Raw genomic sequence first — 24,101 nt, forward strand, 5'->3', positions numbered from 1 at the left:
ACATTATCCCAGAGGCACTACCACCATTGCTGATGGGCTCAGCCTTGGCCAGCAGTGGGTCTGTCTTGGAGCCAGCTGGCATTAGCTGTGTCAGATACGGGGGAAGCTTCTAGCAGCTGCTTACAGAAGCCACCCCTGTAGCCCTGCTGCTACCAAAACCTTGCCTCACAAACCCAATACATGCTGCCACAGTGAGTTATTTTAAATTTATTTTCTGCAAGATTACTTTTATACAGAAAGTGCTCTCTGCAGCTGTCACATTCTCTGCTCTGTGTATTCTTCTTTCTCTCTTCAGTCGTATGCCTCCAGGGTACATAATTTGTCTGGTCTTAAACAAAATTACTCAGCTAACCAGCTATGCTTTCTTTCCAGCACTGGCGGTAAACATGGTATAGTAGTAGAAAGGAATGAAGTCTTCAATGTGTGCGGCTGCTGCACTAGGTCAGGCTAGGTACGGTTCTTGGCTCATACCTTTTTGCAAAACGCCTTGAGTGCTTTTCTTCTATTATTAACAGGAAATAGCATGCTTAAGAGGCAGCAGTTGCGTTGAAGTATTTAGTTCTCTTTAATGCAGGTTTAAAGACAGAAGAGCTGGAAGCTACACATTCAAGTCCACATGTATCAACTAGAAATTGTTTTGTTTTTTTTATTCATAGGGTTTTCTAAAGGTGGTAGTGGGACACTTCTAGCCTCTGCAGGCAATGGATTGAACCACGTGTTTTACCTTGCCCAGCTGTATATGGGAGTATCTGAGTTTTAGTTGGAACCACTTTGAAATACATAATATATGCAGTTAGAGCATGCTGTGCCTTAGCTACACTTGGTACTGCGCTGAAAGAGGGTGAGAGAGCAAAGCCTAATAAAGCGTAGGCTTCTTGATTTTGTTCTACAGTGTTCTAATCCTTTCTTTGCTTCAGGTTCAAGACCTATTTTGTATGTCAGGTTTTGTGTAGATTTCCCTGTGTGGTCATGTTTTTCTTGTCTAGTTATGTGCATGGGATTGATTTCGGGTGTAGCTGAGATTGGGCGACTTAGTCATGCATTATTCATGACTAATTCAGGAATTATATTAATAGACTGGCTTCTTGTGCTTTTGGTTGTCTTACAAGCGTGTATTAACTTTCCAGTTCTGAACATGCTAATGCATGTATAGTGGGTCAATTTTGCAAGTGTCATTGAAGGTAGTATATGATTTGAGATGTCGTCAGTGACATAACCTGATTATATATAGATTCTGTATATCCTGATGCTTTGTATATAACACGAAGCACCCTTCTGTATGCTAAGTTTCCTTGTTAAGAATCATCTGGAGCATAATGTGGAAAAGACTGGCTAAATACATTATATCTCTATAGGAGTTGCACCTTGCCTGTCAGGCTCCTTGGAGTAGTTTTCTAATCTGCAGTATAACACTGATGTTGCCTTTCTGAAAAGCTATCAAGACAAGCAGGTCATAAATCAGCCATCAGATACACCAGTATGTTTCTATCCATGTCCTAATCAGCCTGGAAGTAGTGCAGAGGATTTTGCTGGTTATTAATTTTTTTGAAAAATAAAAATGTATTTAAGTAGTTATTAACCTAAAATACATGATCTCTTAAGTTTTTGTGGTATAAAAATTGTTGGATGTAAGAGGGCTGAGGATCTTTTGCCAGGTAAGTTACTGCTTTAAGGAATACAGCTAACGGGAATTTTCCATGCATAAGGATGTGAGTTCTGTTTAAATTGTTGCTGTGTGTAAGGAAGAAATCATAGCTCTCTGATGCTCTACATACAGATAAATATTTGAAGTCATAAGTCATTGTCTCCTGTCTTTTCTCCTATTGAAACGGCTTGCACAGGGTACTCTGCCATCCCAGAAACTCCTGAAGCCAAGAGGACAAGGACACAATCTTATTTCAAGCATCAAAGAGGGGTACAGTTCCTAGATTTGTCTTCAGACAGTGAAGATGACGAACCAAGAAACTTCAGCACTGCGAAAGAAAACAGGGCTCCAAGGAGAGACACGGCTGTAATGTATGCTTTAAGCCAGTTTTCTGTAATGTTTGTGCAACCTGATGTGATGTTCTAAATAGAGATACTGAATTGAAAATCGGAGGCTAGGTTCTGGTTTACTGGTTTGTCATTTACCTGCCCCTAACTAACCTTTACTGGATTTCCAGGGAAGAAGATTCCAGCTTTTATGCCATTTTCTCAGAGAAGACACAAGGGAGGAGTTCTGTACGTGTGATGTTCATTACACGTTTGTGCATTTGCCCATCTGAAGTCCTTTTAATGGCACTTGAAAGCTTAACCATAAAATATTTGCTTTGTTAGTTTTAAACTAAACTGGAGTTGATTTTAGCTTGGTTTGGGTTTTTTTTTGTGAAGCTGTAGTGGACAGAAAATCAAGTAGATTCAGTGCGTAGTATAAGAGTTCCTGAGCTGAAGTTAAGTGTTAGTGTCATGCTGGGTTTGCTATGCTTTGTGAAAAAAATTTTTTTTAGTGATTTGGATATTTGTATTTTTGCATAAGCTGGGAGAGAACAGGCTGCTGTGCAAGAGTCACTTGAGTGGGTGCTAGAAAGGCAGCACTGAGAGTGCAGGAGAGACTAGTAGTAGACTGTCATCTTGCACAACCAGCTGGAATGGTTTAAGGAAACCGCTGCTATGTATTACCTGCTGGTTATGTCTGTGTGACTGAAATGTGGTAGCGGTGTGTGCCCCTTAAACGTTCTTGTGCTAAGCAAAACAAGATAGCTTAACCTGCTTTTTTTGACTGGCTGAATGAATCTGTGGGAAACTTCTACGGCAATAGCAACCTTAACAGGCATAGTCTCTTGCCAGATTTTCAGTCTTTATGCAGAGCATGGAGTTACTGGAGCTTGTCAGCAGAAATGAAATAATGCTTTTCCCTGCTGCTATTATCTGGAATATTTAATGCATCTTCCCTAAAGTTTCAACTTCAGGCAGATACTTGGTAATAAAAAAAGAAAATAATTAGTAGTTAGCAGAGTGAACTGTTCCTGTCTATGGTTGAAGTCGTAGATTGTGCAAGGATACAGACAGCAAGCTGGTTGCATGCGCCGAATTGGCTTGTGTGCAGTGCTGTGTAAACATAGTTACACTGCTTCTGGGATCAACCCAATTTGGAAGCAATGCAAGCGGTTTTGTACCATATGGAGCTGGCGCTAATAAGCTGTGCAGGATCCAACTTGCAGAGCCACAGCTTGCTATTTCTGTACTGTATTCTGATTACTGGGAGTGAGAGACGGACTGCAAAGAGCCTCTTAGTGGGATTGATGAAGATAAGCTACATCCTCTTCTACTTCTCTTGTGTAGCCACTGATCTCTTATGCACCAGGCATCCCGGTGCCCGACACTCTGGCACAGTGTGTTGGCTCAGGTGCTAATCAATGTGTACTGAACCCACGAGGCTGTCTCACAAGTGGCATTCTAGTTGAGCTAATAAATTGAGAGTGTGGCAGGAGGTAGCTTGGATCTGGCCAGGCTTTGAACTCTGGCATGTGATGAATTTAGCCAGGCTTTGCACAGAATCAGCCAACTGAGTGTCTTGTGCTGTGCATTTTAGTGCACGTGTTACCTAGTGTTTGGGGGTTTTGTGATGTGTTTTTTTTCTTTGTGCAGGGTATCTCAACCCCCCTTACCCCTGAATAAGGGATAGAGCAGAAATCATGTCTTTCCTAAAAGGAAGTGTGCTGCAAGCTTCGCTACTAGAGTTGCTGTCTGCACTCTGTTGGAAAAAAGCAGAACTCTAACACAAGGTTTTGTGGGTCTGAGTCATACTCATTTAGCGGTTAAATGAGTGTTTCTTCATGCTTGATAAGAATGTGACTATACAGAGAGGACAAGATTTATGATGTTTGCAACACTGGCTTTGTTGACAAGTATCTAGATGTTAATCCTTGATAGGAAAAGATAGGGTAATTGCAGTGTTAGCATTTCCATTTGGATTGATTTTTCTTCTTATATGTAGTTTATAAAGAAACTTTTTTCCTTATCAAGGCGAAAAGATCTGAAATCTGCTAATAGAATTTTAATATCCCATTTCACTAAGACTTTTTAAAGTAGATGCCGGATTCACCTTCTGAAGTTTACGACTAGGTAGCTTGGTGGATTGAAGAAGAATCTGTTTGGGGTGGGTTTTTTTGTTGTTTTGAGGATTTTTTTTTGTACTCTGAGGCACAACCAGAGAGTCCACATGGCACTGTGTGCCTTTTGAACAGAATAGGGAGAAAAGGATTATTTGATGAACAGTTGTCTCAAAATAGTGTGTATCTATGTAAGCAGCATGTTACTACTTTTTTTCCAGAATTGTATTGCAATCTGCTTGTTGCAACTGCTAAAGAAAGATATAGTGAGGAAAAACAGGTTTCTTTTTAGTCTTTTACCTATATCTGTGTAGAGACACCTGCAGGCAGGCCATTCTGATGAAATCCCTATGAAATGGCACCCTCCATACAGTTCAATTAGTTTTTATTCAGGAAAGGACTTTTTTACATGTCTGTGGAGGGCAGTAAGATAGGAGACCCGTGCTTATGTTCACCCTTGTCTGTGCAGCTGAATATAGTGAAAAATATATTTTTACTTTTCATTTCAAAATATATTTCATTTTTATATTATTTAAAATAGCATTTCCTGCAGGTTAGCTCTAATAATAAATCTTCCTGTAAATTCAGGACTCTGCTTTTCACAGAAGGGTTCTTCCCATGTTTAGATGTGTAAGATGCGGTGTAAGGATCTTTGAATTTTCTTTCTCAGTGAGCTGAGAACTAGGACAGGGTTGATACTGCACCTGGAAAGTCTTTACAAAGAGCTTCTCCACATCTGTTTATCTGTTGGGCAAATAAATACTAGCAAGACTGAGACAAACTTGAGATGGTCTGATGTAATTCAGGTAGCTGAAATGATGAAATGTGTTAAGATGGTTGTTGCTAAATTGGCAAGTAACCTTTTATAGCACAATATGAGAGTAAGGAATGGAATTTCCCTTGTCTGTTACTCCTTTCTTCTTTCCTTTGCTAAGTTAAAATGTGTCTACTGCAAACAGAAGACTGTGCTTAACCATATATGCTTTATTCTGTCTTGAACAGGAGGTATCACTTTGGGTACAAGCTGATTCGGTGTTATTGAATGCAGATAAACGCATTTTGTGTGATCCTGTTGGTTTTGGTTTACAGTAATGTTCTGATAGACTAAAACATTCATGAGCAAAAATAAATTTCGGTTCTTTTCGTCCTCCCCCATACATTCTAGTTCTGAACAGTCTGATGATGATGAGCAGCCTGAAGACGAACTACCCCAGTTGGCATACGTGAATGGTGTGGATCAGCCACCAGCTGTGAAGAAGAGTGAAGACAAAGACATCAGAGATGCAAAGCTACAAACACTGAAGGAACTTTTTCCCAAAAAAAGTGACCAAGAATTACTACAAGTAATAATGCTCTGTTCTTTAGGTTTATTTTGATGACTGCTTTGTAGGCAGCATTCCTAAGCCTGTGGCTTTATTAGAGGGAACAGCCTTAATTCTTATTAGCAAAAGGGTATGTCAAAGTAATGTATTTTAGGGGAATGTTACAGCCATGTAATATTTCCATATACACGTGCGTACATAAACAGATACTTATGTGTCTATAAAAACGAATATACACACACACTTGTTATATACGTGTGTGTATTCATATGTATATAGACCGTTAGATCAACTCGGCAATGGTGAATTCCAATGTATAGAAATTTTTTCTACTATTTCTTTCTGTTGTGATATTTAATCTTTGTTACAGCTGTCTTTGTTGATAATTATTGATAACTGCCGTTATAGGAGTGCAGTTAAATGATCAAATGCAGAAATATTTATATCATTGCCATCTTTTCCAGTAGATGAAACGCTGCACCCTTGCATTTATAAAATTTAATACTCAAAGCCTTTAGTACTTCCAGTGAGGCAAAAAGAGAGTAAGTTTGAATTTACTATAGTTTATTATGATAATGCTGGCATGTGAACCTGAGATACTCTTGGCCAGTGTCCAAGGTACAGTACAAATCTACAGTAACATTATGGTGACTTATTACAGTAAAATATCTTCAGTACAGTAAAATATATTTTTAGCAAGGTTACTTTTCAGTGCTGATGCGTAACTAGGTTTTCATCAGCTTTAGTTTTCAAAGCTAAATATGTTTAAATTAATCTGTTATGCTTCCTGGTTGTTGAAATGTCATTAAAAAAATATAGACATTTTACTGGTGCTCCTTGCTGGGTATTTTTCTCCCAGTGGCTCAAGCTTTATATGTAGGCTTTCAACTTTAGAAAGAAAGAAGGGGTTGCAAATAGCGGTTTGGGATTTTTTTTTTTCTCCCGGAAATTGTAATAAAATTTACATTGTAGATGCCTGGAATGTATGAAACTTCAACTTTTGGCCAGGTAGAATATATTTAAACCAAAGAGTGATAACAGTTCATTGTAGCTTAGAAACTATCTAGAAATGACACGTGGTCTGACTGTTTTGTGACTTCAGTGATGTTTTTAACTACTCAGTGGTATGTAGTGCTGACGGTATTTGTTCTCAGGAGAGTGCAAGATGGCTCCTGTATCAGCAGAGCTTTGTAGTACATAGAAGCTGTGCAAATTTTTGACTGCAGTTACATATCCACAACACTTTTGAAGGAAGACAGAGGAATATTAGGCAAATCTGTTGTTGCTTCATGAAGGATGTGGAACAGTCTGTCCTGACAAACCCTACGAAATTTATGAAGGCTATTAAGGAAAAATTGTGAGCCTTTTGAAAAGGAAATTATATGTTTATAGCAAAATTGTTAAGATGCTGTTTACAAACATGGGCAGATACTTGGGAATCAGGATTCCTCAGAACTTCATGTTTTGTGTTTTTTTGTATTTGTAACCTTTAGGCTATTTTGCTCTGTTGCAGTTACCTCACTTGCAAAAAAAGCATTCTAAAAGTCTCAACATCCAATTAATCTGTAAAAATTGTCTACTTTGAGGTCACACGTGGATGAAGAAAGAATCTAGGACTGCGAGGAAGTATAGATAAACCTCGAAGCATGTTATGTTTCATGCACGTACTTTCAGGAAATATACCAATGTGACATAACAGTATACAGATATTTTCAGAGTTAAATTAGGTTTTTGGGTCATCTGGTTTTGTGATAGTAACAGTGACTAGTTTTTTTAAAAAAAGCTTTTAAGTAAACCTGCCTGCTGTATTTGTGAAGTAGGAGAAAAAGCGATAATAAATGAGATTGGATTAAAAAGTGTTTCCAAATACAGCATATGTGATCAGTCTTAACTAATTTGGTACCTGTTAATTTTGTTCTTGGATTTTATAATACATGTATTTTTGGGGTGGTTTTTAAAGTGTATTTCAATCACACTTTCTGTCATTGTCCTCCTCTGTTCAACTGGATTAAATCTCACCACTTAGCAGTTGACTTTTTTTTTTGCAGTTGATAGAATCATCACACACAATGGATGAAGCAATAGCCGCTGGTTTGAAGTTCAATGATGAAGGTATATTTAACAAAAAATAGCCATTACAAACTTCAGAAGCTGTAGCTAATTCAGTGGAGTAATATTGGTTGGGAGGTATTTAAAAAGTGGTAAATCATAAGCTAAAAGTTATACTATTGTTTATTGTAATAACACAAAACTGAAATTACAGGCTTTGCAAAGGTGAGAAGAGGATGCAGACTAAAATCCGAAAACATAACAGAAAAGAGGAATTTGTTCTTCAAGTCACTCTTATTTTTTAAAATGGTTCATGTATCTTTTCATGCAGTATCCTGTGGATTTGAAAGCACTATGTCTAGGAAGCTAGGAGGCTCGTGTGCCAAAGGAGAACATTTCTACTCCTTTTCCAAAGTAGATTATATTTTGCTAATTCGGTTCCCCCTGTTGTACTTACCGTATTTTAATCTTCTGATTTTTATATACAACTTAAAAGATTTTTAACAATTATCAGAAAGCTTTAAAACATTGAGCTAGTTTTAATGAAGGGTTGCTTTTGTGGGTTTTTTTGTGGTTGTTTTGTTTGGGTGTGTTTTGGTTTTTTTTTTCCTTGGTGGTGGTTTTTGTTGGGTGTGTTGGTTTTTGTTTTTTAACCCAACCAGACCAACATTTTGAGGTTATTGCTGTGTGCGTGATCAGATTCTATAGATGGGAGTTCTTGGATGCTGGCAATAGAAAACCAGAGCTCGCATATTTTTGAGGGAGACACTGCTTCTGAGTGCTGCTGCTGCTGGAAAAATCCCTTCCTGGAAGACTGTGATTACTTTTCAAAGGTTTTGATTAATATTAAACCAATTTAAGGTAGTGTAAGTCCTTAAACTTTGTTGCAGTTCACGTGTTTGAACTAAACCACTTTGATTTCTGGTACATAGGTCCTGCCTTTTGGCCGTTTTTCTGTTGATCTAAGAATGCTGTTTTCACATCTTTTCAATATGAGCTCACAGAAGAATCTTGGCAGCAAAATTCTCACTAATCACAGCTGTTGTATAAAATGTTTAGTTAGGAGTAAGCACGCTTGAAAGTGATGGCATAAATCACCTTGTTTTGGACACTTTTTAAAAAATTGAGATATTACTGAACATCTGCTTATTTATGTCGATTTATGATACGCTTTACTTGTTAAGTGTTGACTGTGTGAGAGGTCAGGGACAGGATACAGTTGCATGGCTTTGCTAAAAAAGTGTGTCCCAGTCCTCAAATTTTTCTGTTTTTTCAAAATGACAAAAAACTTGTATTTATAGCTTGAATTCAGTAGTTGTATATAGCTAAAACAAGAAGCATTGCAGATGACTTATAGGCATGCAGATTAGATGTCACACACTGAAAATATGTGTATGAATGAAAGGTATGGAGTTATAATACTTGCTGCTTATGATTTTTCTGGTGTTGTTCTCTGTACATCTTGAAAACCATGAGATTGGTGAGGGTGCTTCTGAGCTGAAGCCTCATGTAAACCTGTCTGATGTTCACTGCTTTTTGAACAGGAAGAAATGACTGTTTCTTTTGTAATGGCAGGAAAGTCACAGTAATAAGGTGGGTTTTTTTGGTAATAAGGTGGGTTTTTTTGGTAGTGGTAGCAGCAAATGACAGTGGAAGTAGTTACAGATGCCCCTCTAAACTTTGAAACCCTGGAGCTGCTTTTGTCATTGCTCATTAACCATAAAAGTTATAGGGAAAACAAGGATTCTTCTGGAAGGCCCTCTGTGCCCTGCCTCCACTCCAAGGATGGTCCCTGTCCAGCAGTAATAGAGTTTCTTCATCCCCTCAGCTGTATTCTCCCTTGGCACAGGAAGAAGTAATTAAGTGTACCTTGCAAAGTGAATATCTTCAGAAAGTTGGGGGGGCGGGTTTGTCATTTGCAGATGTGGTGAGTTTCAGAAGACCACAGCTTTTCTAAATAATTATGTGTTCATAGGTTCCTGAGACTGTTGGGATCCTTTGCTACAGTTCAATTGCCTCTAAAATTGCTCACGATCAGGGTTTCCTCAAAGATTATTGAGTGCTCAGCCTATGACTTCAAAGCAGGGAGGTATTCAAAATATTCTTACATGGAGCACATGTAATTTTTAGGGCAAAGAGGCTTGCAAGGCCACTGCTCATGTTCAGAATCATCCATCCTGAGTGCAGTTTTAACTGAGCTTAAGCAGTACTAGCATGAGGTCTCCGTGACTTCTAGTGTTTTACCCAACAGCAGCCTGACAGCCCTTAGCTTTGGTATCAAGACAAATGAATATTTCTCAGACTTAAGCTGAAAGCATGGCTTTTTTCTTGCAGTATTGTTTAAACAAAGTTATCAGAAAGGTCAAGGTCTGAAAGGTGAGGGAGAGCCACCTCCCCTCCATTGGCATGTTCTCTGGATGCTTTGAGTTGTGCCTCCTGTATATGCTTATACCTACATATAGAAATACATAAACTTTGAAAAAATCTTATCAGTGTGTTCTGGTGTTTCTTGCCAGATCCTTCATTTAAGGAAGAATTGCTGATGCGTTACTTTTCTGCCTTTAGGATGTTCTAATGATTTTTTTAAAAAATACTTACATCACATCTCTGTCAGAGAGAGTGAATGAGTCTAGTGGAAAATCTATTTGAAAGTCACAAAATGTCTTTTTGTGCAAAGATGTGGCTACTTAATGTTCCACAACTAAACTGTTTTGATCATCCAATCAGTGTTTTGGACTGGAAAGCAAGCGTGCTTTTTCTCTGTGTGCTTTTCCACTGGTGTCCTTTGGCAGTCTGGGAGGGGAGGTTGGCCAGAAGTGCTGCTATCAGACATCAAAGCTCTGCAGTTAGTCTTCCAAAAAAGATTAACTTGCAGTACTATTTCAGATCGTGGACTAGGAATTTTGCAAATAATTTTGTCTGGTAATAGTTGCTGCTTCAAGCAAAGCTAATGTCCAGAAATAGTCATAATGTGTTCTTGCCTTCATGAGCTGTGCATGGTGGCAGTAAGAGAATGCTCCTGAGTGGGCAGGTCTTAATCGTAAGATGATCATCTCTTGATCGTCACCAGCGCTCAAAGATATTCAGAAAGCTCTGGCTCATATGCACTATTCATAAGTAATGTGGTTATCGCTGATATTTAGTTATCACCGACTTAGTATGCATAGTTTTCTTTCAGACATTGGGATTTAATGTTGAAAACTCTTCAGTGGTAACCTCTCTGGTGTGCACCTGAGCCAGAAATCAGTCATCAGCACTTCCAGGTTGGCAATGATGTGCATATTCCAACTCACGACTGGGGTTCAGCCTTGATTAAATACCAACTTCCCAAAAGCAGTCAGCTTGAGTAAAAACAGACGTATACCTTTATGCAACTTGTGTGTAAAATACTTGGCAATTTATATATATATTTATATTTAGATATATGTATATATACATAAGTGCTGTTTCAGTTGTTATATATGGGGTAATTGCTCGATTAATTGCCAAACTACTAAAGAAAACTTAGAGGTAAATAAACATGTACTTTCAAGCAGCTGCTTTGCTTGAAGCTTCAGTGTATCTGTGGGCTGTAATAGGAAGCCGTTACAGGGACTGGTAAACATCTTGTGCAGTTAATAAGTAGCTACTATAGTGTTGCTTTGGATGATCCTACTGTTCTAGGGTGAAGTTAATGAAAGTAATTATTTTATGCCTCAATTCTTTTTAAAGCTGCCTCTCGTAAAAGGAAACTAAAGGATTCTCCCACAAATTGCAAAGACAGAAATGAGCAAGTCACAAAAAAGCCAAAAGCTAATTATGTAAGTACTGGGTTTTTCTCTCTGTGCATTGTAAAATAAGTGGATTACCAGACTTGTTCAATGACAGTGGCATCATGAACTTGGTGTGTTTTATCAGAAAATCCAATCAAATTCAAATCTTGCCATCTGAATTAGGTTTTTCTACTTTCTTCTCCTCTGGCAATTCTGAATGGAATTACCTGCTTTGTTCTTTAGTGTTTGTGGATTTGTATCCCAATAGCCTGTTCACTGCTTTTGTGGGAGTGCTTGATGGTAGGTAGCAGTGTATGAGGCTCTGTGTACCATTCAGTTCTTGTGAACATCAGTGGGAGTTATACAGGCTACAGATCGCCTTGCCTCATCAGGTCATTCCTTGTGTTTGCTCAGATGAAATTCAACATCTGTTGCTATTTTTCTTCTCTGTTTTAAGAGTAATGTTGTTTGTTTATATATTTGAAACTATGACTTTGGGAAATCTTTAAAAGGAATGAATTGGTTACTTTCAAAGGCATGATTGCTTTGACCTCTACTAATAAATAGGTACTATGTAATGGTCCTGGTGCATTCAGGTTGGTATTTGGCAGATTTTATGCACCGTCCTACAGTGCTGTCATGAGGAAACCACTTATGGTAGAGAAAGGAAATTATACAGTAAATATTGGAGGCTGGATGGAGGATGGCGACTGTATTTGTGTTGAAATTTAACCAAATACTGTCCTCAGAATGAAGAAAATGCAGAGTTTTCCATGAAAGCAAAAATATTACTTGGATATTCCCCTACTTCCTGGAGGAGAGCTGTGAATTTTGTGAGGCAAGATTTGCTGGGGTTGGGGTTTGGGTTTGTTCTTCCTCACCAAACCCCTGGGTTAGGTTACAGAGGAGACTTTACTAAATTATTACCCAGCCAGCCTAGCAATCAATGCTTCACTGGAACTGGTTTTATGCTGGAGTCTTGAGTTCTGTGCTTAACAGTTCAATTACAGTTAAAAGGGGAAGGAATGGGAAAAATAAAGCTGAAACACAGGTTTTCAGAATTTGTAGTACAGAATCATAGTGAGAAAACTTGCAGGGTTTTTTCTTGCTGTTGCTTTTCCTATGGTTCCTGAGCTGGTTCTTAAGACCAGAGCATACTTTGCCAGCTATTGTATGTACTGTACTTTTAATAATACCGTCGGCTCATGGAGGAAAGGAACAGTGTCATCTGTTCCTCGGAGTGCTTCTGGGTGATCTGGTTTGTGCTCTCTTAGCAAATAGCGACATTGAGCAAAGTAAATATTGATCAAACCTGTTGGCATCTCTGCTGTAGATAAGTAGGTCTGTAACCACTTTGCATTCAAAGCTCTGTGAAGAAACTTGTGTAATTCTTTGTGGTGAATACATAACAGAGCAGCTTGTGGCATGTAGAAGTTTTGGCACTTGTTCATAAGAAACCTTCCTTTTTGCAGGCTGATAGTAGCTGTTAGTGAAGCTATTGCTGATGAAAGCTTTTGCCAGCTTTTGAGGTGACTCCATGGTGCTGTGGCACAGTATTTGTGGATTTTTACCTGTAAATCTTCTATGAACACACACCATTTGACATGTTTATAGACTCTGGTGGGTTAAATACTGCACTTTCGGTAACCTAACCTAAATTACTGTTAACCCTGCCATCTTCTGCCTTAAATGTCATCCAGAATCACTAACTTTTTAAAGAAATACAAACTAGATAATTCTAAATTATTTACATTTTGGTATGTAACTTTCCACAGTGTATGCTTATCAAGTAAAGAATGCCAGTCATTCATGACTGAAGACATTTTCGATGCTTATGAAAGTTTTGGTCTTATTTTGACTGGCTATGTATGAGGAATCACTTCTGCAACTTGGATTTGTCTTAAAGAGCCACTCTAAATGACAAAAGCACGTCAGGATAAGCAATACTGATTACGTTTAATTGTTTTGAAATTTTTTTTCTGTATCTGTAATTTACATTAAAACTAATAGATTTTTTTTTAAACACAGCTGGATGAGTCAGAACCCCAAAGACAATGGGAGAGGCAAGAGATGCTTGTGAAGAAGCTGCAAAATACGTTCCCTGGATTGGATAAGGAGGTGAGCTCATGTCTCCTGATGGCACATCAGTTTTTGATGTCTTAAGAAAATTGCAGCTCTTGGTAGTCCAAATGAAACAGTCCTTACACCAGCATCACACTTGGAAAGAGCCGGGGGTAGGAAGGTCTTTGCTGCTTTTGGAATGTAACTTGCCCTGAACTGAAAGCAGTTGGATGTGATCAGGAATATACGGAACTTCTCATCCTACTTTTTTTGGTCCCATGACCAGCCTGGCATAGTCAAATTCCATGACCTATTATAAAACTGCACGGAGAATTTATCCCTCCCTCTCTCACATGCTTTTCTCCCCTGGATGGCTAGATATACCATGCAGTTTGTATTTGTGTATTACCTGACAATTCTCAGCAACTAGTCAGGGCATTTTAATACTGTGCTTTAAATTGTTGGAACCAAAGCTTGTTTATGTGTGCTCTTAACCTTTTGAAAAGTGGAGTGCAGCTCTGCCTAAACTGTATAAGGAAAAATGGAAGGGTTTTCTCCTTTTGATTTCTTCTATTTTGAATAATCTGATTTACAGGGGTTTTTTGGCCTTGTGCAATTAAAATTGTGTTAGTGCCTTAATGATGTTATGCACAGAAACTTAGTTTTTGCTTATCTCGCCACAATACAAATTTTCTTGTCTTTTACTAGGAACTGAGAGATGTACTTCAGGAACATAACTGGGTGTTTCATGAAGCACTGGAGGCCCTGAAAGTATTTGCAGAAGATGATGAGGGTAAAGACAGATTTATAATGCGTTTTATCCCAAGATAAAACAGACTTGTAATACAAACCTTTTCTAGTGTCCAGCAATGACAGTCCTGACAGGACTATGCCTAGAAACTTGCACTGATACTTCAAGTTACTATTATGGGGAGGATAAAAGAAGGAAATTCAATTTTTCTTTTTAAGTGTCATGATTATTTTATCTTTTGCTGTGTAAGTAGAGATAAATATCTTTGCCTTGCTAATGCAGATTTACATAAGAAGTTGTAATTACCGATGGCTATATCATAAAATATATTACGAAATGTGTCAAAGCTGACACCTGCTCCCCTCCTGCTTGTTTAAAAATAGGTTTTGGTTTTTTAACTGGAGTAATTTGTAAATCAGTTAATGCAAATAACTGCATAGGTGACAAGTGGCATACGCTATTTTATCCTTCTAAAATATATTCTATGAGAGAAAAATCCTAGAAATAGTCCTTAAATTATGCAGCCAGTTTAGAAGTACCACTGCATTAAATGTGGTAGGGAGCAAGAACTGTGATTCTAGGTGAATCTGCGAGTCATAACCCAAATGCTATTTAATAAGTTGATTACTTCTGGGTGTTAGACACTGTCATATACATGTATGTTTTGCTGTATAAGCTATTTAAGTATTTTTGGGATAGGATAGTATTCGTAATTGGATTCTTTGTGAGTGGAGAGAGCTATCAGAATGCATGAGGCTGGGTCCTCGCTGCTGCTGCTGCTTCTGTGAAGGTAGACATTGGAGTTGGCATCAATCAGCAGCAAGGTGGGATTGGGCAGAAGAGGAAGCATTGCAAATGCTTTCTTCCAGAGAAGGAAGAAAAACCCGTGCAAGTCACTTCTGAAAATTACTTGCTTGCATTCTGTTAAATAACCTCTATCTTACTTTAAGGTGGTACGGTTATTTTGGAATTTGGAAATTACTTCATCCTTCCAGTTTCTTTAACAAGTACATGGTTTTGTTGTCCCGCCTTTAATGCTGTACTGAGATGCATTAAAATGGATTAAAATGGATTTTTCTGGTGAAAGTAGGCTTGTTTTCTGAAATCAGCAGAATTAATATCTCTGCAGTTGAGTGGCGTGGGACCAGTTTCTCATCCCAGTGATACATCAGAGTTCTTAACTATCTGCTCTTACCTTGGAGCTTCTGCAGCTCAAGTGTTTTATATAGTGCTGATCATCTGTATTTTAAGATAGTTACTTAAAACCTTCTGCTATTTGAGCAGTATACAAATTAGCATTGCTCATCTTAGACTCACAGTTGGCTCTATTTATGTTTTAAACAGACTTCCATGCTGTTTGCTCCTTTTCTTCTTAGTAACACCTGCTGTTGAGTTGTTGTGTATTAAATACTAGAATTGTGTTTTATATCTATATTGGGTTTATTTTGGAAGAAGAGTGTGTTTTAATTTGCCCTTAACCAGTATGCATTGACTTGTTGCCTTCCATATTGCATGCATAGGCATGGAATTTCCTCCCAAAAGCGAAGCATCTGACTGGACTAAAGCCTCTGCCAAGAGCAGAAGTGATGAGAGTGAAGAGAAGCCGAAGCAGAAATCTTCTGGGAAAGAGCAGAATGGCTTTCAGAAAAAGGACAAAGGCAAAAGGAATGTTTGGAGTACTAAAAGAGAAACAGACGACTTGGAGGATGAGTCTGCTTCTGAAGACGGTGGTAGCTCCCTTGATGAAGACTACAGCAGCGGTGACGAAGTGATGGATGATGGCTACAAAGTGAAAATCCTCAGCTTCCTGCAGGATGCTTCCCCGAGTGAACTGACTTTGATTCCCCAGTGTTCTCAGAAAAAGGCTCAGAAGATAATAGCACTCCGGCCCTTTAACAGCTGGGAGGCTCTGGTAGGTCTGCATTCTTCTTTTCCTATCCTCAGCCTGCCTAGAGTCAAGGTGGCTTCAGCCTAGGGAGGCTTAGATGGGTGGCCTTACCCTGATTAGGCTAAAATGCTATGTTCCTCCTAAGCCAATAGCATTTCAAATAGTGTCATATGACCTGATTTTGAATGAATTAAGGGGTGATTTTCCTGGAAAACTCAAGCTGATTGGCTGACATTACTGTCACTCACTCTGTAGCATAGAAAGTTGGTTGATTTCACTGCAGAAGAAGAAATTAGAGCTTTCACTTGGGAAGGAGGTGTTTGCTAGCCTGCTCTGAGCTCTTGTAGCTGAAAACCAATGCAGGAGGCAAGAATGTGGCAGGACCTTTACTGCAGCCACTTGAATAGCAGCAGCAGCTTCCAGGGTAGCTCCATGATTGAAGGTGCCAGCATGGATATTTTGTTTCATACAAGAAGCAGTTGTTGTCTTTTTTTTCCTGTCTTTTTTCTTTAACCTACTGCAGCTTAGTCTCTAGCATGGTTTTGCTAGCTGAGCAATGCAGCCATTTTTAGTGGAGTGAGCTGCTGTGTTTTTATTAATAAAAGGTAAAGCATCAGAAGGCTGAACAGCAATCCACAACAGAAGGGAAAATGATATCGCTTGGTAAGTAGATTATCTACTATCACTGGGATGTTACTTTCACATGTTTCCCATGATTTGCTTGTTGGCTTCACATTTCATGCAGTTTCAGTTAACTGCAAGACATCAGACCTGCTAAGAGCAATGTCCTGGTAAGAAAGTTGCAGTGCATTACGGCAGATTTTCTTGGTTTAATTTATTAGTGCTCTGGATTTTAAAGCAGTAAGTGTGCGTAGGCCCTTTTACGGAGTAATTAGTATGTTTTTTCATCAGTATGTGTTCTAAAACCTGCCTCACTGATGTGTGCAAGATCTGCTTGTATTTTTTCAGAGCAGAACAGAACTTCTTCAATATGTGTAAAACAATAACATATATTATTCAATGTATGAAATGTTTTACCACAAAACAGTAAGAGATACAGATTTTCAAGGAAAACAAAATGATCTTTTTTCGTTTTTGTACGTTGTGTTGCAAGGGGGGGACACAGAGGAGGATACTTGAAAGAAAAATATAAGGTGCAGGTATGCTGCAAAAGAAATTCGTTTTGCCCCAAGCCTTTGGCTTCTCACAGAACATCTGTCACACGGATGTTCCTTTCTAAACTTGTTGGATTTTGCCTGAGCTTAAATCTTTGCAGAAATATTTGCTACAGGGCTGTTCTCCTTTTCTCTGTGTAAAATATTTCACAGAAAAAAAGCTGCATGGGCCTGTTTGCATTCAAAATTTGTCTTTCATGAAGATTGCTGCTGTCAGCAACCACATGTTTATGTAGTATTGTGAATACTTGCCCAGAGTAGAAGTAGTTTGCAGCACATTTTTAGCAGATGTTTCATATCAGTGTGGATTTAATGGTTTATAAAGATCCAGTAGCTCGGTGACCAATGTTTTGCCTACTAATTAACAAATGGTAGAATAATGGAGAGAGCTGATTCAGTTTCAATATTAAAGGAATTGGCTAAGTTTTAAGGTCTCTTTTTACTGTAACAGTATCTTTCATAACACAGCGTAAAGCACTAGAAGTTGTTACCACTTGTTCGTTATTAGAATTGAGGAAGATCTTTAGGTTCTCAGGCTGAGATAAAGACTAAAGCCTGCTTATTTGGAAATTGAACATCTTATTCCAGGAAAATGTAATTTAAGATGTTGGGGGCTTTTATTCCAGACAAGCTTTTAAGTTGGACTAATTTTTTTCAGATGGATTTAAACAAATTGCAAGCTTGTGATTTTATTAAAAATGCTTGAAAATACTTATTCTTTGGAGCAGACATTTAAGACAGATATTTAACTTGATCTAGTAACACTTAAAATACACAGAAAAAAAATTTAACAAACATGGTTCTCAAAAAATAGAGCTGAAAACGTCCTTGCTCACAAGGATTAATTTATTGGGCAATTTAGAAGTGCCCATACACTAGCTTTCAGTGCTGGAGATGGCTAGCTGGGACTGCCTCCTCTCAAACACTAACTTGCATAAACAGCGCTCGGGTATGTCCTTGAGGCTTTAGGTGTCGTTTCTCCTCGTTCGAAGAAGTGATTCCTCTCTCCAGATCTGTTGTGTGTGTAGGGAGAGTAGTAGGTAACAAAATACACTGGGATGTGTGCTCTGAAAGAGCGCCTTTGAGTATTACTCATATTCACAACTTAAAATCACACGTTACTTTCTGCGGGCAGGAGGCTTGGAAGGGTGGTCTCAGGTGCCTGTGCTGTAGAAGCAAGCCCAAGCTGGAGCTGGGACAGAAGAGGAGGTGTGATGCCCAAATGGGAGATGCCAGAGCAGAAGTTCGTGAGGAGCAGGTCTCCCCTGTTGGGAATCAGGGATCGTAACACAAGAGGAGCAGAAGGGGATGCAGGGGTGGGCAAACTAAGGTGTGGTCAGCAGAAAGCAGGGCTGTGAGGGCTAGGAGGAGAGGGAGGGAGAAGCACCAAGAGTATGGCTGGCTGTGGAGGGCAAGGCGAAGATGAGGGTTCAGCACAAGCTGCAGGGCAAGGTGAAGAGGAAAGTTCACCTCCCTGTGTCTTGGTCTGATGTCATGTGTTAGGTAGTTTTTGTGCAAGGGGTCAGTGTTCAGCGATGTTTTTCTTATCATGGTGCAGGCCTGCTCTGTACCGCCTTCATGCTCTACACCTCCTCGGGACAGACATGCATTAGTAAACTGACAGCTGTTAGAGATAATTCCCCTTATGCTGGTTCCTTTCCTGTGTTGGCATCCCACCTTCTGCTCCTGTTTGCTTTGGGGTCCTGGTGACACCCCACTGGCACACATTGCGGGCCAGCAGGCAGCATGTTTTCTTCCTTGATGGAAACACTTCTGGGCACCCATTGCCCTTACTCCTCACCCTCACTCCTCTAAAACTCATTTGTGCTTAATTAAGAGTGCTCTCTTTTCCAGACTCTGGGAATTGGCCGGTGTTGGAAATGGCAGCAGTCAGTGCCCTTTCCTCAGCAGACGGGCATTATGTGAACACAGTCACATAATGGTAATACCTGCCTGTGTTTAGTGTGTGTCAAGAAACAAGGGCAGAGCCAAGGCTGGCTTGAGAAGGAGCCCAGCAGAGCTTTTGGGGCCTGGGGGAGGTGTTCTGTCTCTTGGCCTGTTGTGTGTACCCAATACAATGTCACACTGCCAGTGGTAAATGCGGGAGGATGAACTGGAGGGAGGTTAATGCTGTTTAGTTTCTTATTTCAAGGTTTATAATTGTGAACTGCTTGAATTTTCTTTTAGTGTAGAAACATATGTATCTGTATGAGATTTGCTGTTTTCTCTCATTCACGGTATTTTTCTATCACAAAATAAGCCATGTGTTTTAGCATTTAAAGACTTTATACAAATTAAACCATGTGTTTTTTAAAATTATAAATTCTTAAGGAATACATGTAAGTTAAGCTAACACAAATATTAGAAATTCTGACATAGCATATAATACTATGTACTGCAATAGTATATGAGGTAGAAGATATAAACTGAAGGGAGGGTAGCTTCAGCTTTTTTATCTCTCACTTTGTTTGGCTGCCCATGTACAAACTGCTATGAAACCCAAACTAGCAGGAAAGGCGGAAGCACCTTGCAACCAAAGCAAACTGAAGGGAAGCAGCAAATGCATCAGGCTAGAAATGGGAGCTGCTTAAAGTGGAACTGGGGTTCCCTGACCGAGGTTGAGGCTGACTTTCACCCTTAAGCAGTAAAGTGAAATCCTAAATCACCTTCAAGTGGTGTAAGGTAAGCCCAGGTAGAGCATGCTGGTGTGGTGGTTATGCACTGTGGGGCTGGCTGCAGCCTGGGACTCCAGTGGACCTTTATTCAAAGCGTGCTGTGGAAGCTCATGGGTTCAGTTGTCCATGATGGTCTAACGTTTTTTGGACCTAATTTGAAAAAAAAAAAAAGAACCTGGGAGGATGTCAGAACCTCTAGTAAAGCAAAGGCCACCTGGGGATCTATCTGCTTTGTTCTGCACACAGGGTAACATCATGCATTTCACATGTAAACCAGTGGCTGAGGTTTTTCTTGTTGTAACTTGGAGACGAATGCTAACGTGCTGACACAAAACTATAGAATTTCTGTTAATAACAGATGGTTTCATTCTCCATGCCTTTATTTTTAGATTACAGGATTTATATTCATGCCAACCAAAGCTTTAGGCATCAAAACAAATGTTGAAATTTTTTAATCACCTATTAAAAATCATGTTCTTTGTGTCTCTCTATTTCTAAATAGAGGCATCTATTTAGAAAACTTCTTCAAGTGTTGACATGTGTGCCTTAGCCTGGTTTAACCTATGAGTGTTGGTAAACTTTCTGCGTTTTGTTTAAAATGGAAGGAAACCAAAAACCCCCAAAACTCTGACAGCAAGTTGTCAGTAGAGGGCATCACTGCCACTTTTTCCCCGTTTTTTGAGTTGAGGCATAACTTGCTTGTACACTTCAACTTGAACGAAGCTTGCTTTTACTCTGCAATGTGGCAATATTGATCAGCTACTTAAGACTTAATAGCTGGGTCATATGACCCCTTCTGTTTTTTTTTTTAAGGAAGGAATTCTAGGAGGAAATCTTGTGCTAAATTTTAACAGATCCCTTATTTAAAATCCAGAAAAATCTGTGGAAATTACTTCTGTTTTGACAAAAGAATGGCAAATATGAAGGGTCTTGTATTCTTCAGTTCTTTCAATCCATTAGTAAAAAAGGAAGATGTCAGTTCTTTACAGTGAAATGACTTAATGCATAAATACATGTGACAATACTGTAGTTACACATGCCCCCAGTTACTGCAGAAATAAATTTATTAAAAGGTTTTACACTTTCTGCAGATGGCCCTACATGGAGTCTAGGAGAAGTTGATGGGCCTGAAAGGCCTGTTTTCACACCACTTCAGGCTTCTTTGCTCTAAAATGGAGAATATCCCCACTGTAGTGAAGATATGAAGTTTAATGGAAGGAAATACAGAGTAACTAGTGTGAACTTGAGGAAGCAAGTGGTGGAAGTAAGGCTTCTGTGTCAAAATTGATAAGGCTTTATAGTACAAAAGGAAAAACTATGAAAATTTATGTTTTAATTAAAGGTGTGGTGTCACATGGTAGGTCTGTGGTTGGCACAAGGTTGTGAGAATGAGACTTGTGAGTAGCAATTATCACAATAAAAAGATCAAGAGCTCCTGGAGAAGGCATATGTCTATGATTGTAGGAAGGATTGTGACATGGAGCCATTATTAAAAAAAAAACCAAACCCAAACAAAAAAAAAACCCTAAACCACAACCAAAATTGCTGCTAGATTAGATGCATCTTCTAGCAAGCATGAATGAAGCAACTTCTGCTCTTAGCAGTAGACTCAGAGTACAAAGTGGTGGAGGAAGTTAGCCTGATCAAGGTGGGAACATGTGTTTTGAGAAGAGGAAATTATGGCAGAGCAGTTACAGCACTTAAAGATCTCTTCTCCACTAAGACAGGAGGAAATACCCTATTGTGGGTTAGGGAGTCACATTAATACTGAATGTGGGCTGATCACGTGGCTTAGCTGTAAGCTTTTGATCCAAACACTGGTGTACTTCACCTTTGTAAACCAGGTGCACTCAGGAGTAGTGGACAGGGTTTGTGTTAGCTTGTATTTACATTGAGATTCTGGTATCTTGACTTGTTCTCTGCCAGCTTGTTTGCTATGGCATTTAAATGTATTTGTGTGTTTCGTTTTGGCTTTTTTTTTTCCCCTCCATAAAATGAGGATGATACTGACTTGAAATACACACATGCAAAATAATGGAGCAACTGAATGGTGCTAAAACCTTGTCAGGGTGATGATACTGCCCATGAAAATATATCGGCAGGTGCTAATGACCTGGAAGATCTGTGTAAGTTCATGTTTTGCAGATTTCACACAAGGTCAGGTTCATTGCAAGAGAAAAGAGTTTAGGTGAGTGTTAGCTTAGTGAAGAAATTCTCCTCCAACACGGAAATGTGAAGAACTGAAAAGAATGAACCAGTTCTTGCTGATCTCTTGGGTCTGTCAGTACTTGGTGACCACAAAAACCCTGACATACTTCTGGGAAACTTCTTATCCTTTAAATCTTTTTTTTTTTTCCAGTCTGCCTAAGTCTGGCTTGAATGTGCCATTTGTAGTACAGTTAGAACTGGGACTGAGTAATGCTGAGCTCCAGACAGATTCACAACAAATTCTTAATGGCTTTCTTCATAGGCTGGTTTGTCTTGATGCCTGTGTTATGCTTACATCTTTAGTATTTAATAGGGATTTGCTTAAAAGGAAATCTAATGATAATCAGTACCTTTTTTGCTTCCTTTTGTGGTTTTGTTCTGTTAGTGGGCCTGGCCTTCAAAGCTTGTTTTGCGCAGTATGTTGCCTCCCCTTGAGGATTTTAAGAGTTTAAAGCTCCTATATTTTACATTAGAAACTCTTCAGAGAAGTGCGAGAAGCTGTAATGATGACCTTCAGTGTAGATTCACGCAGTTTTGCAGCAGACCAAGTCTGTAAAGAGTACTAAAAGCTTTGAGAGGAGATTGTGCTGCTGTTGCTGTCTGCTACTTGAATTAGTTGCTGCCTGGAGCAGCTGTGGATTTTCACCGTGATACCTTTGCTGCTATTATCAGTGTTCATAGTATTTTTTTATTATTATTTTGCAGTTCACAAAAATGACTAAGACTACTGGTTTGTCAGAAGACATAGTGTGGAACTGCAAGATACTGCTGAAGGAGAGGGATGTGGTTCTAAAGCTCATGAATAAGTGTGAAGACATTTCAAATAGACTGACAAAACAAGTAACCAAGATTACTGAAGATGGAGGATGTGGATGGAACATAGAGCAACCCTCAATTCTGAATCAGAGGTATCTTTCCCTTTTTTGTACTTACAAGGGTGTCATATAATAAGGTGTACTTGAAGACCGGGATTTTCAAAACTGTAGTCTCTGAAAGCAGAGTTGCAAATGTTTGACACTTTGCAGCTCTGTGAGCTAGACAGTGATGTGCAGCACTTGAGGGAATCCAACAGATGTTTTTAAGTGTATCAGGAAAGCTGGTGAGAAGGATAAGAACATAAAACCAAAGAGATATGACAGTGCTCAATACTTTGTTTTACTTGCTCTGGTTTTTGATTAATGTAGAAGCCAACCTTGAGTGATGGGATCATGAGCTGTCAACTTATTTCAAACAAAAGGCCAAACAAAATTGCTTCAGTAATGGAGGACCTTACATTTCAAAGATACCAAGTTGGAATGAATCTGGACAAACTTGTGAAGTTATCAGGTGGACTGAAGACCTTGGTCAAAGTACAAAATGATCTGACCCTCTGTATCCAGTGGGAAGGGCACCAGGGATGTGCTGGTGGGGGAGGGATTTATTTCAGAGAGGTAAATTGGTAAAGATCTCCAAAAGGATATTGGGAATAGAGAGCGAGCTTAGGAGGAATGGAAAAGGGGCATTATCCTAAGGCTTAGGAAGCACAGAGGTGAAGTAGGAATGGCTGGAGTAGCAACCTGGATTAGGCTTGGAGGCTGTTAGTGGTAAACAGCAAAAGGACTTTCAGCTGTGTCAAAAAAAACCCAAGAGGAAGAGGGAACTGTTTTGAGGGAGCTTCAGTGATGTTTCTTCTTTGGCAAAAAATGCTGAACCAGGTGACTTGCTGTTGAGTGTGCGTTGCGGGTTTTGTGTGTTTGGGGTTTCGTTTGGTGCCAGCACCACCAGTAACTGTACAACGGGGCAAACTTAGTGATGCAGCTGCGCTAAATGCCACGTAACTTTTTTGTGTATTTTAATAATTAGCAGTTAGATAACTGCTTTTAACTGGTGGTGAGTCACTGATTTTAGGAGAAAGGTATTTATTTTAGCACTCACTTTCATCTTTTAAGGAATATGAAAATTCAGATAATCTACTTAGAAAGTTCAGAAATGCTCTTGGTATTCAGGTGGCTGATGAAATGGTGTGTGTTTTCACTACACAAGATCTGGAGTGCATTAAAATACAGGCAATGTTAAACTTCATAATTATGTTAATCACAGAATGGTAAGTTGTGTTTTATGGAGAAACAAAAGATGGAAACACATTAAGC

At 39.1% G+C, this 24,101-nt stretch overlaps 1 protein-coding gene across 1 annotated transcript in view; it reads left to right on the forward strand.

Moving 5' to 3' along the window:
• The window catches only part of SMARCAD1 (SWI/SNF-related, matrix-associated actin-dependent regulator of chromatin, subfamily a, containing DEAD/H box 1), a 48,916-nt gene that overhangs the window by 12,670 nt on the left and 12,145 nt on the right, over positions 1–24,101 (forward strand). The window contains exons 3-10 of the mRNA XM_064449963.1: positions 1,842–2,016; positions 5,257–5,434; positions 7,462–7,525; positions 11,174–11,262; positions 13,243–13,332; positions 13,984–14,068; positions 15,547–15,938; positions 22,678–22,880. Of these exons, the coding sequence (XP_064306033.1) occupies positions 1,842–2,016; positions 5,257–5,434; positions 7,462–7,525; positions 11,174–11,262; positions 13,243–13,332; positions 13,984–14,068; positions 15,547–15,938; positions 22,678–22,880 (1,276 nt within the window). The remainder of the gene's footprint in view (positions 1–1,841; positions 2,017–5,256; positions 5,435–7,461; positions 7,526–11,173; positions 11,263–13,242; positions 13,333–13,983; positions 14,069–15,546; positions 15,939–22,677; positions 22,881–24,101) is intronic.

Source organism: Phalacrocorax carbo, chromosome 4, assembly GCF_963921805.1.
Source record: "Phalacrocorax carbo chromosome 4, bPhaCar2.1, whole genome shotgun sequence".
NCBI classification, from domain to species: Eukaryota; Metazoa; Chordata; class Aves; order Suliformes; family Phalacrocoracidae; genus Phalacrocorax; species Phalacrocorax carbo.